Source organism: Sinohyriopsis cumingii, chromosome 18 (assembly GCF_028554795.1).
Source record: "Sinohyriopsis cumingii isolate HCF-2022 chromosome 18, ASM2855479v2, whole genome shotgun sequence".
NCBI classification, from domain to species: domain Eukaryota; kingdom Metazoa; phylum Mollusca; class Bivalvia; order Unionida; family Unionidae; genus Sinohyriopsis; species Sinohyriopsis cumingii.
Genome location: NC_142978.1, coordinates 51,476,489 through 51,497,248, shown reverse-complemented (window position 1 = coordinate 51,497,248; position 20,760 = coordinate 51,476,489). Strand labels below are relative to the sequence as shown.

At 35.2% G+C, this 20,760-nt stretch overlaps 1 protein-coding gene across 2 annotated transcripts in view; it reads left to right on the top strand.

The window, feature by feature from the left end:
- The first annotated feature begins 3,824 nt into the window (after window positions 1-3,824).
- Window positions 3,825-20,760, top strand: part of LOC149776634 (uncharacterized) — a 33,192-nt gene continuing 16,256 nt past the window's right edge. The window contains exons 1-3 of one of the 2 annotated variants that reach the window (XM_089941131.1): window positions 3,825-4,070; window positions 16,952-17,194; window positions 18,139-18,183. In XM_089941131.1, coding sequence (XP_089797257.1) covers window positions 3,995-4,070; window positions 16,952-17,194; window positions 18,139-18,183 — 364 coding nt within the window. In that variant the 5' untranslated portion in view covers window positions 3,825-3,994. Of the gene's footprint in view, window positions 4,071-6,909; window positions 7,104-16,951; window positions 17,195-18,138; window positions 18,184-20,760 lie in introns of those variants that run through there. The other variant, XM_089941130.1, reaches the window with a different exon arrangement.

Below are 20,760 nucleotides of genomic sequence, written 5' to 3'. Positions count from 1 at the left end.
TGGGAACTAAAGCCTTAAGGGAAAGTGAAACATTTTTATACAAATCCAGTTTGTAAGCGTATTTTGATAGTTTAAATACCTTTCTTCCATTTACTGCCTTTATTTGTAATTCTGCGGGTTTCAAAAACTAGAAGAACAGTCGGTATATTTACAATTTATTGCTAAGGGTTTTATTTGACATAAAACGATTTAGCAACATATATTTATAGATTTCTCTGTATTTTATTTATTACTTGTTATGACCAGATTGATTTATTTATAGTTGTCGGTATGGACGGATGGATAGATAGGCTAGAAGAACTAGGATGGCGAAGCGAGTATCCGTAGTGTCGCCGTGATGCCATTGCAACCGACAGTATATCTCTTTCATGGTGGGAATTGTTGGATATGGACGTATAATTCTGGAGAAGGACGAGTACTTGTGACGTGAATTCTCAAATCCTACATAAGGACCATTACGTTGTGCAATGTATACAAGGACACGTGGTTGTGAACCATATTTAATTTTCTTTTGTAACAGTTATTCGAACCGTACCTAATTTTCTTTGTAACACGTGGTTATTTGAACCATACCAAATTTTTTTGTAACACGTGGTTATTTGAACCATACCTGATTTTCTTTGTAACACGTGGTTATTTGAACCATACCTAATTTTCTTTGTAACACGTGGTTATTTGAACCATACATAATTTTCTTTGTAACACGTAGTTATTTGAACCATACTTAATTCACATTGTGGCATTTGGTTGTGAAACCTGCAAATTTTTCCTTTATCATTTGGTTGTGTGTACCATTTATTTTCTATTATCATATGGTTGTGTGAACCATACATATTTTTTTCTATTGTTATCATATGGTTGTGTGATCCGTACTTATTTTATTTTGCATCATACGATTCTGTGAATCGTACTTTTCTGTTCATTTGTCTCGCATGATTCCTTGGATGTTCATTTGTCTCGTAAGATTCCGTGAATCGTATTCCTTTCATTGTGCACATTGTGAATGAGAACCACTTATATTCTTGTTATACGTGTGTATCTGTAAAATGCTTGGTATAGTAGTGGGTGGGTGGGAATCAATTTGCATATGTGTTTAATAGAAAATTTTATTTTTTATTTCATAAACTTTCATACCTTCACATTGTGTTGCGTTAACACTCAGTCCAAGCATCCATACGGTTTTAATCTTTCAATATTATCTCATTTTGCATGCTTGTACATCAGTCATGGACGATTTCTTTTCTCACAATAAATGCAATATAACTCGGATTGACAGCATTATTATTCATTACTTCAAAACTTAATTATATAGACATTTATCTGTCTGGGAAGATAGTTTGTAAACTACTAAATATGGAAACAAACTAATCTCTTGCAAATACTTTTCAATAATGAATCTACAAATGTATAATTGTCACTTTTGAGCACATATTTTCAATCAGAAGATTGGTTAATTTAGCGATATTTAATTCACTTAACTATAATTAGTATTTTTTATATTTATTTTTGTTATCATTGTTAATATAGATACAGTGGATTATCCGGATATAATCTACGGCTACATCACTTTATACCAGAGGTGCTCAACCACCGGCCCGCGAACGTGTTTTGTCCGGCCCTCAGGGGAAATTAAAACACAGAAATCTGTCCCGTGAACAGTAATTATATTAAAGAAATTAGTGTTTGAGGCCCTCGAGTGGTCTTAGAAAATGCAATCTGGCCCTCGGCCGGAAAAGGATGTGCACCGCTGCTTTATATTAAGAAATAGTTGGCGCTTTGACCCAGTCCCTTCTTAAGTCAAAACTAACTAGCCTTTTTCACATTAAATCAGTATTTTAAACTAAATTAAACAAGCGCGATATATAAAATATGTAAATAATACTTAAATTAAATCCATAATCACCAGAAGTTTTGAAAATTCAACGTTTTATTTTGCGCTTAGTGTTTCTCTTTTGTCATGTTTCCTTTCGATAAAGACCTATTCAAAGTCGAAAGCGCCAAATGCAGTGCAAAAATGGTCCTCGATAGTCTAAAGAATGCTAATAAATATAACTTACCAGAAGCTGCTGACAGAATTTCTGATATCAAGACTTCTAGCTAGTCTTAATTCTCCAAAACAATAAGTATCATCGGAATTTTTTCACCAGGTTCTAGATGACTAGCACTGAATCCCTTTCCACTCTGGGACATACCCTGCTTCATCCAGTCAATGTTTACACCTTGCTTCTTTCCATAGCTGCATTACGGAATCTTAAGTGGCATCATTCAGTTTAGCAGTGAGCACATGAGAACCATACCAAATGTATATTAACTTAGGCGAAGTCCAGCATTTCTTGCTGGAAGCAGGACCCAGGCTCGGTCTCCAATTTCAAACGTCTCACAAGAATGGTTTTGCGTCATAGTACTAATTTTTTTCCCAGCATATAACTTTGCAAACTTTAGTGCGTGGTAGCAAGTACCTCCTGCATTTGGCGTGTTGGGGTTTGGGTTAATTCAGACTTGAACTTTTGCACATTTATTCGGATTGCATCATGCAAGTATGGTGGACACATCTTCCGCAAATATAAAATAACAAACATATGGCTAAAATGCGTTGTCATGCACCCATAAACAAACAATGCATAATGCACAGCGGCCGAAATATCACATTTTGGGTATGCTTGTAATATAAGTATTTCGTTTCAAAAAAAAAGCACCCAATTTCTGTTAAACAGACTATTTCTTGCAACCAAAATTAGTGCCATGAAATCGCATGTGCTTGTGTGTGTGCATGAATGAAATGTTCGTCTGCACTGCTATTCAAAGCCATGCCATTATGTGATTTGCGTGTGTGTGTTTGTGTGAGTGCAGTGTACATCGCATTGTTATTCCTAGTCATGTGTGTACGTGCGATATATGTCTGCACTGTTATTCCAAAACAGGAACGTATTTTGGGTCATGAGATTTCGGCTAGAATAGGCTGTTTTGGTCAAACCCAAGCAAACTCGCCCAGGCTATATTCCTAGTCGGGATAAAATGCATGACCTTTGTCATCTAGCATTGGCGCAAGACCATTGCAGCTTATAAAGTACTCGTATAACGATGGACAATAGTTTAGCAGTGACATCTTTTTCTTCTTTACAGGATGGTCTTATCCAAACATCCCCAAGCTCCGTCTTCTATTGTCTGCTTGTAAGTCAATAGTTGATTTTCAAAAGCAGCTTATTAACGTTGGCTGTTCTTAATTTGGATTCGTGCCGCTTTAATGGTTAGTCGCCCAGGTAGTTAATATTATATAAGATTTAATAATTCAATATAACGTTATTATTTTCCATAAAATTTGAGTGAAAATGTAAATATTACCCTAATACGTGTCTCTAATAAAGTAAATATTTTTCCTCAAATAAATCTATGATAATGAATACCTGCAGTTATCTCCTTTCCGATTATCTCGATTCCGGAAATTTGTCAAAATTAGGATTTTTGTTTTTCATCCTATATAGGGTGATTCATGCTTGGAAGGAACATAACAATCTCCTCATTTCTTAAAATTGGTGATAATTAGTATGTCTGCTTATGTCACGTACTCAATTCACTGTTTGCTTTTCTTTAACCAATAAGCGCCACGGGCGTTACGATAAACATGACAATCTTTTTCGTTACATTTTCTAACTCATTTTAATTCGTTAATTCGTACCTTGATGTAATAATTCGATTACACGTAGTTTACTACTGTAATACATTCATAACTTAATGTTGGCTTTAATTTATTGCCTATTTACGGCAACCTAGACCATATTGCGTATATCGTACGCATGATTTGACGGACTATTTGGGTTAAGGACAAAATACAAATACGTGAATATTTATAACAAGAAGCCGAACATACCTGACGTAAACAACGAAGATTAGGATACGCTCATTGAATTGTGACTGAACCATTTTCTTGCTACAAGTACACAGTTCTTCGAAAGACGTATTTGGATGCCTTCAGCATAAGATTGAGAGATTAAAAATGGCAGTGAAACTATTAAGTCCCAAGATACAGTGGATCGTATATATCTCAATCTTTCCATGGCTTCTGACGTATGGTGAGTGGCTGCTTAACGGTATAGGTATTCATAGTCGATTCGTTCATTGCATATACTGTTGAAACAAACACGCAATATATCGTACTAGACGCGGCTAGAGTGTCAATCGTATGCGCTGTATCACATTTAACCAATGACGGGTCACGCTATATTGTATTCGACTGTACGACTTTTGACCAATTCACCGATTGTGCATCGTCTGTTCCGAAAATCACGTGTTGTCAAAGTCAAATGTATGCTAAAACAATGAATCGTTTTACAGTATTCACAGAAAGAACCACCAACCGACCTATTCTATGTATGATTTGAATGACCAATACTATTATTGATTTGAATGACTTATTGTATATATGATTTGAATGACCTATTCTATATATGATTTGAATGGCATATACTATAATTGATATTTGAATGACCTATACTATAATTGATTTGAATGAGCTCTACTATAATTGATTTGAATGGTAAGTTCTGTAAATGATTTGAATGACCTATATTATAATTTATTTGAATGACCTATAATATAGTAGATTTTAATGGCGTATTCTAAATATGAGTTGAATGATCCATTCTGTATATGATTTGAATGACCTATTCTTAATTAATTTCAATGACCTATGCACTAATTGATATTTAAATGACCTATACTATAATTAATTTGAATGACTTATACTATAATTGATTTGAATGGCATGTTCGGTATATGATTTGAATGACCTATACTATAATTGATTAGAACGACCTATACTATAATTGATTTGAATGGCGTGTTCTGTATATGATTTGAATGACCTATGCTATAATTGATTTGAATGACCTATACTATAACTGATTTGAATTACCTATACTATAATTGATTTGAATTACCTATACTACAATTGATTTGAATGACCTATATTATAATTGATTTGAATGACCTATACTATAATTGATTTGAATGACTTGTACTATAACTGATTTGAATGAACTATGCTATAATTGATTAGAACGGCATATACTATACTTGATTTGAATGGCCTATACTATAATTGATCTGAATGGCCTATACTATAATTGATCTGAATGTCCTATACTATAATTGATTTGAATGGCATGTTCTTTATATTATTTGAATGACCTATGCTATAATTGATTAGAACGACCTATACTTTATTTGATTTGAATGACTTACACTATAATTGATTTGAATGACCTATATTTTAATTTATTTAAATGGCCTATATTATAATTGAAATTTGAATGTCAATTATAGTAAATACTATAACTGATCTGAATGACCCATTCTATGAATAATCTGAATGAATTATACTATATTTGACTTGAAACTGTTAGGTTTATTTTGAATGAGACTCGTATTGTGCTGCAAACATTTAGATGGTGTACCACGAAAATATAAATTTCACTTACAGTATATTTTTATATAAACATAAATAAAAATCTTAACCTAAATCGAAAATAATAAGGGAAAAACTAGGTCATCAGCTTGATGAGATTAACACGTTTAAACCAAAGGGAATAATCGTTTACATTATGATCAAATTTATGAGAAACAGTGCCAAATATTATATATTGATTTTTGTACATATGTATTTATCTTTCAACAGTGAAGTTTCAATTTATTTGTTCAACGTTAACGAGAGAAATAACAAAGGACTGTCGTAAGCCTCCCGAATCAGGCCCTTCTTCTGTTGGAAAAAGTGAATCATGACCTCGTTTTGAATCATGAACGTTTTTGAAAGTCACAGATAGGTATTTTCAATGTCTTACAGATATATATATACCCGTTGATTTACTACTGTCTCAAGTATTTACCCCGTGATTTTCAACTTTCAGGTATCTACTTGTTGATTTACAGCTGTCTTTTTACCGCTCTGGTGGCCTAGTGGTTAGAGCGTCCGCCTCGGAAGCGGGAGGTCGTGGGTTCGATCCCCGGCCGAGTCATACCAACGACTTACAAAAATGGTACTAACAGCTGCCTCGCTAGGCGCTCAGCATTAAGAGGGTTGTATTAGGACTGGTCGGCCTGGTGTCAGGATAATGTGACTGGGTGGGACATCATGCTACATGTCTGCAGCATGATGCCCCAGTGCTAGACATCACTATAAACTGTCACACTGCAGACATCGTAGCGATATGACTGAAAAATTGTTAAAGCTACGTTAAAAATCCTACACACACACACACACACACACACACACACATATATATATATATATATATATATATATATATATATATATATATATATATATATATGTATACACACACACACACAGAGTACTGTCTTAAGTATTTACTCCGTGATTTTCAAATGTTTTAGATATTTACACCGTGATATACTACTGTCATGGGTATTTGCCACATGATTTACTACCGTATTAGGTATTTAATATTGTTATTGTAGGGTTTAACGCCATTTTTCAGAACAAGATAGGCTATACAGTATAAATGGTGGAGAAAGAACCCGGGAAAGCCCCTGAACGAACCACCAACCCACGAGAAGGTGCTGGCAAGCTTTCTTACATACCCATTTTGGTCGAATCCGAGACTTTAACCCACGCAGACAATATGCGTTACGATAAACATGGCAATCTTGTCCTTTATATTTTCTAACTCATTTTAATTCGTTAATTCGTACCTTGATGTAATAATTCTGATTACACGTAGTTTACTACTGTAATACATTCATAACAAATGTTTGCTTTAATTTATTGCCTATTTACGGCAACCTAGATCATATTGCGTATATCGTACGCATTATTTGCCGGACTATTTTGGGTTAAGGACAGAATACAAATACGTGATTATTTATGACAAGAAGCCGAACGCACCTGACGTAAACAACGAAGATTAAGATAAGTTTATTGAATTGTGACTGACTCATTTTCTTGCTACAAGTACACAGTCCTTCGAAAGACTTATTTGGATGCCTAAAACCTAAGATTGTGAGATTAAAAATGGCAGTGAGACTATTAAGTCCCAAGATACAGTGGATCGTATGTATCTCAATATTTCCATGGCTTCTGACGTATGGTGAGTGGCTGCTTAATAGTCGATTCGTTCATTGCGTATACTGTTGAAACAAACACGCAGTAGATGGCACTAGAAAGTGACTAGTGTCAATCGTATGCGCTGTATCACATTTAACCAATGACGGGTCACGTTATATTGTGTTCGTCTGTACGACATTTGACCAATTCACCGACTGTATATCGTCTGTTCCGTAAATCACGTGTTATCAAAGTCAAATGTATGCTAAAACAATGAATCGTTTTACAGTATTGACATTGATTTAGTTTAGTTTAGTATATTAAACTCAAAAACGTCAGCTGACCAACTCCTTGTAGTACTCTGTATCAATCATAATGATTGCCATCTTGACGTATACTATAATTGATTTGAATGACATATACTATAACTGATTTGAATGAATTATACTATAATTGATTTGAATGACGTATACTATAATTGATTTGAATGACGTATACTATAATTGACTTGAATGACTTATACTATGTTGTTGTTGTTGTTGTAGGGTTTAACGCCATTTTTCAGCACACGATAGGCTATACATGGCGGTCAATATAAATGGTGGAGGAAGAAGCGGGAAAACCGCGGATAGAACCACCGACCCACGAGAAGCTACTGGCAAGCTTTCTCACGTGATCCGTAACGGTGAGCGCTTTAGACCACACTGCTTCTCTGGGCCCGACCTATTCTATGTATGACTTGGATGACCGATACTATTTGAATGACTTTTTCTATATATGATTTGAATTACCTATTCTATATATGATTGGAAAGACCTATAATATAATTAATTTAAATGACCATTGCACTATTTGATATTTGAATGACCTATCCTATAATTGATTTGTATGGCATGTTCTATGTATGATTTGAATGACCTATACTATAACTGATATTTGAAGGACCTATAATATAATTGATTTGAATAACCTATGCTATAATTGATTTGAATGACCTATGCTATAATTGATTTGAATGGCATGTTCTATACATGATTTGAATGACCTATGTTATAATTGATCCGAATTACATTTACTATAATTGATTTGAATGACATATTCTGTATATGATTTGAATTACCTATACTATAATTTATTTGAATGGTATGTTCTGTAAATAATTTGAATGACCTATAATATAATTGATTTGAATGACCTATACTATAATAGATTTAAATGACATGTTCTGTATATGATTTGAATGACCTATATTATAATCGATTTGAATGAATTATACTATAATTGATTTGAATGACCTATATTTTAATTGATTTGAATGACATACTTTATTTGATTCGAATGACTTATACTATAATTGATTTGAATGACCTATATTTTAATTGATTTAAATGACCTATATTAATTGAAATTTGAATGTCAATTATAGTAAATACTATAACTGATTTGAATGACCCATTCTATGAATAATCTGAAATAATTATACTATATTTGATTTAAAACTGTTTGGTTTATTTTAAATGAGACTCGTGTTGTGCTGCATACATTTAGATTGTTACTACTGTCTTAGGTATTTACCCAGTGATTTAGTACGATCTTGTTTATTTACCTCGTGATTTACTACTGTCTTGGGTACTTACCTCGTGATTTACTACTTTCCTGGGTATTTACCCGTGATTTACTACTGTCTTGTGTATTTACCTCGTGATTTACTACTTTCCTGGGTATTTACCCGTGATTTTCTACTGTCATGTGTATTTACCTCGTGATTTACTACTTTCCTGGGTATTTACCCGTGATTTTCTACTGTCATGTGTATTTACCTCGTGATTTACTACTTTCCTGGGTATTTACCCGTGATTTACTACTGTCTTGTGTATTTACCTCGTGTTTTCCTGCTCTCCTTGGTATTTACCCAGTGATCAACTATTGTCTTGGGTATTTACCTCGTAATTTACTACTGTCTTAGGTATTTACCAGTGATTAAGTACTGTCTTGTGTATTTACCCCGTGATTTACTACTAACGTCTTGGGTATTTGCCTCGAGATTTACTACTGCCTTGGGTATTTACCAGGTGATTTACTACTGTCTTGGGTATTTACCTCGAGATTTACTACTGTCTTGGGCATTTACCCCGTGATTTACTACTATCTTGGGTATTTATCCCGTGATTTGCTACTGTCTTGTATATTTTCCTCGTTATTTACTAATGCTTGGATATATTTACCCCATGATTTACTACTGTCTTGTATATTTACCTCATTATTTACTACTGTCTTGCGTATTTACCCCGTGACTTACTACTGTCTTTGGGGATTTACCTCGCGATTTATTACTGTCTTGGGAAGTTACCCCGTGATTTACTACTGTCTTGGGTATTTGCCCCGTGATTTACTACTGTCTTGTATATGTGCCTCGTAACTGACTACTGTCTTGGGTATTTACCTCGTGATTTACTACTGCCTTGGTTATTTACATCGTGATTTCCTACTCTCTTGGGCATTTACCCCGTGATTTAATACTGTCTTGGGTATTTACCCAGTGATTTACGACTGTCTTAGGTATTTACCCCGTGATTTACTACTGTCTTGGGTATTTACCCATGTTTTCCTACTCTCTTGTGTATTTACCTCGTGATTTACTATTGTCTATTGTATTTACTCCATGGTTTACTTCTGTCATGGACATTTACCATGAGATTTACTACTGTCTTGGGTATTAACCAGGTGATTTACTACTGTCTTAGGTATTTACCCAGTGATTTAAGTACTGTTTTGTGTATTTACCCTGTGATTTACTACTGTCTTGTGTATTTACCTCGTGATTTACTATTGTCTATTGTATTTACTCCATGGTTTTACTTCTGTCATGGACATTTACCATGAGATTTACTACTGTCTTGGGTATTAACCAGGTAATTTATTACTGTCTTATGTATTTTCCAAGTGATATGTTACTGTCTTGCGTATTTACCCCGTTATTTACTACCGTCTTGGGTATTACCTTGGGATTTGTTCCTGTCTGTGGTATTTATCCTGTGATTTGCTAATGTCTTGGGTATTTACCTCCTAAATTACTACTGTCTTAGGTATTTACCCAGTGATTTGCTACTGTCTTGGCTATTTACCTCGAGATTTACTACTGTCTTGGGTATTTACTTCGTGATTTAGTACTGGTTGGGTATTTACCCCGTGATTTATTACTGTCTTGGAAATTTCGCTAGTGATTTACTACTGCCTTAGGTATTTACTTGGAGATTTACTAACGTCTTACGTATTTACCCCGTGATTTACTACTGTCTTGTATATTTACCTCGTTATTTACTACTGTCTTGCGTATTAACCCCGTGATTTACTACTGTCTTTTATATTTACCTCGTGATTTCCTACTTTGTGGTATATTTACCTCGTAATTTAATACTGTCTTGTTCATTTACCCCGTGATTTACTACTCTCTTGGGTATTCAACCCGTGATTTAATACTGTTTTGGATTTTTAGCTCGTGATTTACTACTGTCTCGTATATTTACCTCGTTTTTTATCACTGTCTTGTATATTTACCCCGTATTTACTACTGTCTTGTATATTTGCCTCGTGATTTACTACTGTCTTGTTTATTTACCTCATTATTTACTACAGTCTTGCGTATTAACCTCGTGATTTACTACTGTCTTTTATATTTACCTCCATATTTACTAGTCTTCGTATTTACCCTGTGATTTCCTAATGTCTTGTATATTTACCTCGTGATTTGCTACTGTCTTGGGCATTTACCCCCTAATTTACTACTATCTTGGGTATTTATCCCGTGATTTGCTACTATTTTGTATATTTTCCTCGTGATTTACTACTGTTTGGATATATTTGCCCCATGATTTACTACTGTCTTGTATATTTACCTCATTATTTACTACTGCATTGCGTATTTACCCTGTGATTTACTACTGTCTTGGGGATTTACCTCGCGATTTATTACTGTCTTGGGAAGTTACCCCGTGATTTACAACTGTCTTGGGTATTTACCCGAGATTTACTACTGTCTTGTATATGTACCTCGTAAATAACTACTGTCTTGGGTATTTACCTCGTGATTTACTACTGTCTTGGGTATTTACATCGTGATTTCCTACTGTCTTGGGTATTTACCTCGTGACTTACTACTGTCTTGGATATTTACCCCGTGATATACTACTGTCTTAGGTGTTTACCTCGTGATTTACTACTGTCTTGGGTATTTACCTCGTGATTTACTACTGTCTTGGGTATTTACCTCGTGACTTACTACTGTCTTGTATATTTACCCCGTGATATACTACTGTCTTAGGTATTTACCTCGGGATTTACTACTGTCTTGGGTATTTACCTCGTGATTTACTACTGTCTTGGGTATTTACCTCGTGATTTACTACTGTCTTGGGTATTTACCCCGTGATTTACTACTGTCTTAGGTATTTACCTCGTGATTTACTACTGTCTTGGGTATTTACCTCGTGATTTACTACTGTCTTGGGTATTTACCCCGTGATATACTACTGTCTTAGGTATTTACCTCGTGATTTACTACTGTCTTAGGTATTTACCTCGTGATTTACTACTGTCTTGGGTATTTACCTCGTGATTTACTACTGTCTTGGGTATTTACCCCGTGATATACTACTGTCTTAGGTATTTACCTCGTGATTTACTACTGTCTTGGGTATTTACCTCGTGACTTACTACTGTTTGGGTATTTATTTTGTGATTTGCTACTGTCTTAGATATTTACCTTGTGATTGACCAATGTCTTACCTATTTTCCCCGTGATTTACTACTGTCTTGTGTATTTACCTCAAGATTCTCTACTGTCATGTGTATTTACCTCTTGATTTACTACTGTCTTGGATAATAACATCGTTATTTACTACTGTCTTGGGTATTTTACCCGTGTTTTGCTACTGTCTTGTGTATTTACCCCGTGATTTTCTACTGTCATGTGTATTTACCTCGTGATTTACTACTGTCTTGGGTATTTACCCAGTGATTTACTACTGTCTTGTGTATTTACCCAGTGATTTACTACTGTCTTGGGTATTTACCTCGTGATTTACTACTGGCTGGGTGTTTACCCCGTGATTTATTACTGTCTTAGGAATTTCGCTAGTGATTTACTACTCTCTTGGGTATTTACCTCGAGATTTACTAACGTCTTAGGTATTCACCCCGTGAGTTATTACTGTCTTGGGTATTTACCCCGTGATTTACTACTGTCTTGGGTATTTACTTTGTGATTTACTACTGTCTTGTATATGTACCCAATGCTTTTCTACTGTCTGGTATATTTACCTCGTGATTTATTACTGTCTTGTATATTTACCCCGTGATTTACTACTGTTGGGTATTTGACCTGTGATTTGCTACTGTCTTGGGTGTTTACCTCGTGATTTACTACTGTATCCTATTTTTACCTCGTGTTTTATTACGCTCTTGTACATGTACCCCGTGATTTACTACTGTCTTGTATATTTACCTCGTGATTTACTACTGTCTTTTATATTTACCTCGTGATTTACTACTCTCTTGCGTATTTACCATGTGATTTACTACTGTCTTGGGTATTTACCCAGTGATTTACTACTGTCTTGTGTATTTACCCAGTGATTTACTACTGTCTTGGGTATTTACCTCGTGATTTACTACTGGTTGGGTATTTACCCCGTGATTTATTACTGTCTTGGGAATTTCGCTAGTGATTTACTACTCTCTTGGGTATTTACCTCTAGATTTATTAACGTCTTAGGTATTCACCCCGTGAGTTATTACTGTCTTGGGTATTTACCCCGTGATTTACTACTGTCTTGGGTATTTACTTTGTGATTTACTACTGTCATGTGTATTCCCGTCGTGATTTACTACTGTCTGTTGTATTTACCTCGTGATTTACTACTGTCTTTTGCATTTACCTCGTGGTTTACTACTGTCTTTTGTATTTACCTCGTGATTTACTACTGTCTGTTGTATTTACCTAGTGATTTACTACTGTCTGTTGTATTTATCTCCTGATTTACTACTGTCTTGTGTATTTACCCTATGGTTTACTTCTCTCTTGGACATTTACCTCGAGATTTACTACTGTATTGTGTATTTACCTCGATATTTACTACTGTCTTGGGTATTAACCAGGTGATTTACTACTGTCTTAGGACTTTACCTCGTAATTTACTACTGTCTTGGGTATTTTCACAGTGATTTACTACTGTCTTGGGTATTTACCCCGTTATTTACTACTGTCTTGGGTATTACCTCGAGATTTGTTACCGTCTTGGGTATTTATCCTGTGATTTCTAATGTCTTGTATATTTACCTCGTGATTTACTACTGTCTTGGGTATTTACCTTGTGATTTACTACTATCTTAGGTATTTTCACAGTGATTTACTACTGTCTTGGGTATTTACCCCGTTATTTACTACCGTCTTGGGTATTTATCCTGTGATTTCTAATGTCTTGTATATTTACCTCGTGATTTACTACTGTCTTAGGAATTTACCTCGTAATTTACTACTATCTTAGGTATTTTCAGAGTGATTTACTACTGTCTTGGGTATTTACCCCGTTATTTACTACTGTCTTGGGTATTACCTCGAGATTTGTTACCGTCTTGGGTATTTATCCTGTGATTTTTAATGTCTTTACTACTGTCTTAGGAATTTACCTTGTGATTTACTACTGTCGTGGGTATTTACCTCGTGATTTACTACTGTCTTAGGAATTTACCTCGTGATTTACTACTGTCTTGGGTATTTACCTTGTGATTTACTACTGTCTTGGGTGTTTATCCCCGTGATTTACTACTGTCATGGGTATTTACCTAGTGATTTACTACTGTCTTAGGAATTTACCTCGTGATTTACTACTGTCTTGGGTATTTACCTTGTGATTTACTACTGTCTTGGGTATTTATCCCCGTGATTTACTACTGTCTTGGGTATTTACCTCGTGATTTACTACTGTCTTGGGTATTTACCTCGTGATTTGCTACTCTCTTGGGTATTTACCCCCGTGATTTACTACTGTCTTGTATATTTACCCCGTGATTTGCTACTCTCTTGGGTATTTATCCCCGTGATTTACTGCTGTCTTGGGTATTTATCTCGTGATTTACTACTGTCTTGTAAATTTTCCCCTTTATTTACTACCATCTTACACTTTGTCGTACACAAATGGATATATATTTACATTTACTCCTTTATGTACTATAATCTTACACAAATAGTCATTTACTCCGTGATTTTCAACTATGCTTGGTATTTGCTCCGTGATTACTTCCGCCTTACACAAATAGGTATTTACCCTGGGACTTACTACTGTCTTACACAAGTAGGTATTTACCCCGTGATTTACTACTGTCTTACAAGGGCCCCGAGGGGCCAATTGGTCTAAAGCACTCACCGTTACGGATCACTGCCATCTCTCCTGTCTGCATGGGTTCGAGTCTCGGGTTCGGCTAGTGTGGGCATGTTATAAAGCTTGCCAGTAGCTTCTTGTGGGTCGGTGGTTCTTTCCAGGATATTCCTGTATTTTCCTCCACCATTTATACTGGCCGCCATGTATAGCTTATCTTATGCTGAAAATGGCGTTAAACCCTATAGCAACAACAACAACTGCTGCTAATGTCTTACACAAATAAGCATTTATCCCGTTAAATTTTACTCTCTTATGTAGACCGCTCCGGTGGTCTATTGGTTAGAGCGTACGCCTCGGATGCGGGAGGTCGTGGGTTCGATCCCGGGTCGAGTCATACCAAAGAATTACACAAATGGTACTAACAGCTGCCTCGCTTGGCGCTCAGCATTAAGAGTTTAGTGTTAGGACTGGTGCCAGGATAATGTGACTGGGTGGGACATCATGCTACATGTCTAAGGTATGATGCCCCAGTGTTAAATATCATTATAAACTGTCACACTGCAGACATCGCAGCGATATGACTGAAAAATTGTTAAAGCTACGTTAAAAATCCAAATCACACACACACACACACACTGTCTTATGTATTTACTAGTCTTACATAAACGGGTATTTACCCCGTGATTTACTACTGTCTTACACAAATAGGTATTATCCATGTGATTTACTACTGTCTTGGGTATTTATCCCGTGATTTACTACTGTCTTGGATATTTACCCCGTGATTTACTACTGTCTTGGGTATTTATCCCGTGATTTACTACTGCCTTAGATATTTATCCCGTGCTTTACTGCTGTCTTAGGTATTTACCCTGTGATTTACTACCGTCTTAGGTATTTACCTCGTGATTTACTACTGTCGTACACAAATGGGTTAATTATCCCGTAATTTACTACTGTCTTGTGTATTTATCCCGTGATTACTACTCTCTTACACAAATAGGTATTATCCACGTGATTTACTACTGTCTTACATAAATAGGTTAATTATCCCGTGATTTACTACTGTCTTAGGTATTTATCCCGTGATTTACTAGTCTCTTAGGTATTTATCCCGTGATTTACTATTGTCTTAGGCATTTATCCCGTGATTTACTACTCTCTTACACAAATAGGTATTATCCATATGATTTACTACTGTCTTGGGTATTTATCCCTTGATTTACTACTGTATTGGGTATTTATCCCGTGATTTACTACTGTCTTAGGTATTTACCTCGTGATTTACTACTGTCTTAGGTATTTACCTCGTGATTTACTACTGTCTTAGGTACTTACCTCGTGATTTACTTCTGTCTTGGGTATTTATCCCTTGATTTGCTACTGTCTTGTGTATTTATCCCATGATTTACTACTCTCTTACACAAATAGGTATTATCCACGTGATTTACTACTGTCTTACACAAATAGGTTAATTATCCCGTGATTTACTACTGTCTTAGGTATTTATCCCGTGATTTACTGCTGTCTTAGGTATTTATCCCGTGATTTACTACTCTCTTAGGTATTTATCCCGTGATTTACTATTGTCTTAGGCATTTATCCCGTGATTTACTACTCTCTTACACAAATAGGTATTATCCACGTGATTTACTACTGTCTTACACAAATAGGTTAATTATCCCGTGATTTACTACTGTCTTAGGTATTTATCCCGTGATTTACTACTCTCTTAGGTATTTATCCCGTGATTTACTATTGTCTTAGGTATTTATCCCGTGATTTACTACTCTCTTACACAAATAGGTATTATCCATGTGATTTACTACTGTCTTGGGTATTTATCCCTTGATTTACTACTGTATTGGGTATCTATCCCGTGTATTTACTACTGTATTGGGTATTTATCCCGTGGTTTACTTCTGTCTTACACAAATAGGTATTATCCATGTGATTTACTACTGTCTTGGGTATTTATCCCTTGATTTACTACTGTATTGGGTATTTATCCTGTGATTTACTACTGTCTTAGGTATTTACCTCGTGATTTACTTCTGTCTTACACAAATAGGTATTATCCATGTGATATACTACTGTCTTGGGTATTTACCCCGTGATTTACGACTGTCTTAGGTATTTACCTCGTGATTTACTACTGTCTTCGGTATTTACCTCGTGATTTACTTCTGTCTTACACAAATAGGTATTATCCATGTGATTCACTACTGTCTTACACAAATAGGTTAATTACCCCATAATTTACTACTGTGGTATACATCTGGAGATATACTATGGTATACCAGAGTGAAACAGCCTTTTATCTGAATCTGACAACAAAATAATTTATTAGTTACAAACATTGACCGAAAAAACATAGAACATATAAAACAGAAGGAGAGACACATCGGTTGGTGATGCAGATACTGATCAACATAAATAACAATCTATTTATGTTTTCGCCGGTTTGAAGTTTTTATTTAATGTATCTTCTTAATTTTTTCATTCTCGACAGGTTTAGGACTGTTTGCATGTGGTAACAACGAGACCATGAAGATCTTATGGTGTGGGGAACACCGACCTTCACATAAGTGTAACATTGTTACATGTGTGCAGAGAGACGCACAGCGTATTAAACATGGATATGTATTGTGGTCTCTGCACTGCCGTGGAGGAAAGTATCCAAAATACGGATACAAGGACAATCATGTATGGACTAAGGATTGCTGCCTGATATTGGCAAAAATATGCTATCAAGGTATGTGTGTCTGTTTTAAGCGACTTAGTGAAAAAAGTTTCTGTAATATTGCTGATTCACCACTTATAGGAACTTGTTTAAACTGTTGTGTGCATCTAATTAATAATAGTTTTATGTAGATATCATTTCACAAAATTATTGACTACATTTTCCTTTCATCACTTTCTGTTTTTTCAGTTGGTTTTAAAATGTAACAAAGCAAGTGATAGGTGATTATTTTATCTTAGTGAAGAAATTAGTGTCACCTCCCCCAGGCGTTTATTTGCTGAAGGAGCACTGCTAATTTAGCCATCAGGTCGTAGGACTATATGTCTCTAATGACCTGAATGAAGGGCTTTTATGAGTGGGAATGAGCCCAATACACACTCATGTTAACAAAGAGTTGAACATTTCTAGGAGTTGTTTCAAAATGGTTTTCTAATGTTTTCGGATGTTTTCTGGTGAGTTTTACAAGCAAACACTAACAATAAATTACTTCTTTGAGTGACAATTGATGAACTATTTTTTACCCATTTGTAATTACTATATTCTAATCTGGATAATCCTATATCAGTTAAAATTTACTACAATATATCATACCTGCTGTGCTCGTATGTACTCACATGACCAAAATACATGGTGAAATGACTAAGAAGGGTCATAAAATAAAGCGAATTATTGAAGCCCTTGTTAATCCAGTTTTCATGATTTTGCAAATTATATTGTTATATGTGGAACCAGCTAATGACCAATCATTGTGGTATTTAACTTTTCTACACTAAGCTGAACCAAATGGACTTTATTACCGTCAAGAGGAAGACCACCTGTTGGTTTCCATAAATTCCCTCATACACTTTCGAGTAAAGTATGGAAAATGTAGAACATAATGTATGCTCAACAATTACGGTGCTAATATAATATTTCTTGGGTACCAACATTTCAAAAAGAAATTTCTTACTTTACAGCGACATCAGTTGATTCAGATGACGACGATACGAGCCACGAGCAGGGTTAGTACACTCCAGGCTAATGGACTTTAAATATTACTTTTTATATAAAGTATTTATTAAAGGCAACTTAATTTATTAATTTGATTCAATTAATTAAAGTCAGCAGCGTGTTAATATTGACAAAATAAAAATAATAAATATATACTTATCCGATATAGATATGAGCATATGGTCCGTTACCATGATAATGAAAATGTGTGACAAGTACAAGACAATCTAACAATTTTTCATCATATTTGACTTGAGATATAAGGACGAAATTGGGCATCTGTCTTTTACAACTTTTAAGAAACTAAATTGTGCTATTTGTTATCATCATTTTTGTATGACTCAGATGACACTTATATTTCTTGTATAGCTCATATATGTATTTGTCAATCCTGAACGTTCCGTTATGTCCAAAATTCTTATAAATCATATGGTAATCCAATTTATCTTCAATGATACCCACGGTTAAGTTAATGTCATTGGTTATCGGGCATTGTTTTGAGAGGCTGGACTGTAAAAAAATAACGTGCAATGGGTCACAGATTTCGCTTCTGGGCAATCACAAATGCCTTATTAGTCACTGTGCACTGTCGCAAAAATATATACAGAGAACCACGCAGCAATGCTCGTATTCCAAGGGGTAAACAATTTCCGTTAAATCAATAAAAAAAACACCTAACTTTAACTCTTGTATATCCACCAAGATAAGAAAGGAAAAGTGCTCTGAAAATACAATGAGACTACATTAGTGGGTACTGACCTTGAAGTAACTAAGGTGAACCAAGTCCATCTAGCACAACTTGTTCACTATGAAATAAGTCAATGACAGAGTTTTCCAGTCTAATAATAGCAACTATGTGATATTGATAAGACAACCGATGCTATGGCTAGGCTAAGCACTACAATTCCATGTACGTCATGATAATGTAATCCGAGACAATCAATCACATCTTGTCCACATGCTTGAGACCTACTGTATAACGTATGCGCGGTAATTCTTCTTAAGTTATTGTTCGTGAATTATCGCTGTATAGCGCACGACATTTTAGCATCACCATAAAAACTGAAGAACAGATATACAATAATACACCAAAAAATAAATTAAAATCATTTCGGATGGAGTTTAAGATTTGAATAAATGTTAATGTGATAGCCAATCAAGGGACATTAAACAGACTGGAATTTCACATAGATGTATTTTCGTATGAACCAGACCTCTCTCATGACTATGTGAGATCTCCGCCATACTAGTGTCTGGTTAGAAGAAAGGAAAAACATTATATAAAAACAACAGAGAAACGAGTTTTCTCATAGTTGCAAGCCACGCTCGACAAGCCCCTAGTGTCATTTTACACCGGTGGTTTGCCTGCGACAACATTTCATTGTTTTTAATGAATGCACATGAACACAAATACATCACCAACAAGACAATGTTACCATTTCCTACACATGAATCAAACTGCTCCATTTATCAATCCATGTGCGTTAAGGATTTTATGTCTATGCTTTAAGGATGTTATATTTGTTACCTTTATCTTTTATTTTGTATGCATTTCACAGAATTTGAATATCTTTATGATTCATATATTGTTCTCAATATCTCCGTTGACTTGGAAGGATTTAACTTCCACATTTTTGTGCTATTCTGTTTAATATTTTAGCGACGTTACCTTTATTTAGCACCATATTGTCATCATTATACCGAGGTGCCGAAAAACGCCACTACATTCACGGGTATGCCGTTTTATCGATCTATAAGTGACAGCTTGGCGCTTTATCGATCGATAAGTGACTGTGCTTGGAAGAACGCTTTGATTAGCTCATTCACACAACATGAAATTTCATGTTGGGTAAACACTGTGAGAAAATTATACTTGTTCTCGCAATGATAAGTTGAGCAGATTTGTATATATTCATGAGAAACGAGAAAATATTAACGCGGACGGCTACGGTTGAAAAGGGAGCGTAGCGGATTTTCTCCCGTGGCTTGAAACAATGATGTTTTCCTTGCAACGCCAGAACAAGGCTTTTCAATACCTGGGGATGTGATCTGATTGGCAGATGATATCAGGTGACAGTTTTGTTGGCTGAGTGAGACATGCCTTCTGCATCGTCGTCTGTTGCAAAAGTTAAGGTTTATCATAGAAAAGTCTAACCACAATTTCCCTCACATTCTAAACTTATTTGACTCTCTTCTGTTTGATCTTCTTCCAGACACTTTTTTCAACAGCTTTAATTCAACTGATTCAGAAACGAAGTTAACTTCGATGCAGTGACTGCTTTTGTTCTATATTTCATCTCGAATAAACAGTAGTTAACAACATGCATATACGAAAGTTTTAAACTACGCTCGAACATATAATTTTTTTTATGTTATCTACATTGAATAGAAGCGGTGGGACTCCTACGGGCAAACCGATATGCAACGGACAGATGTTTCAAATTTAGAAACCCAGAGGGTTATTAATCCTGATGGGCCACCCCCCACCTCCCTTTCATTAACTCATTCTGGAATGGTGGACATCTGATGAGTGCGATTTATTTACTAACATACTTCCAACTTGAATAATTAGCTTCATGGACTAAACA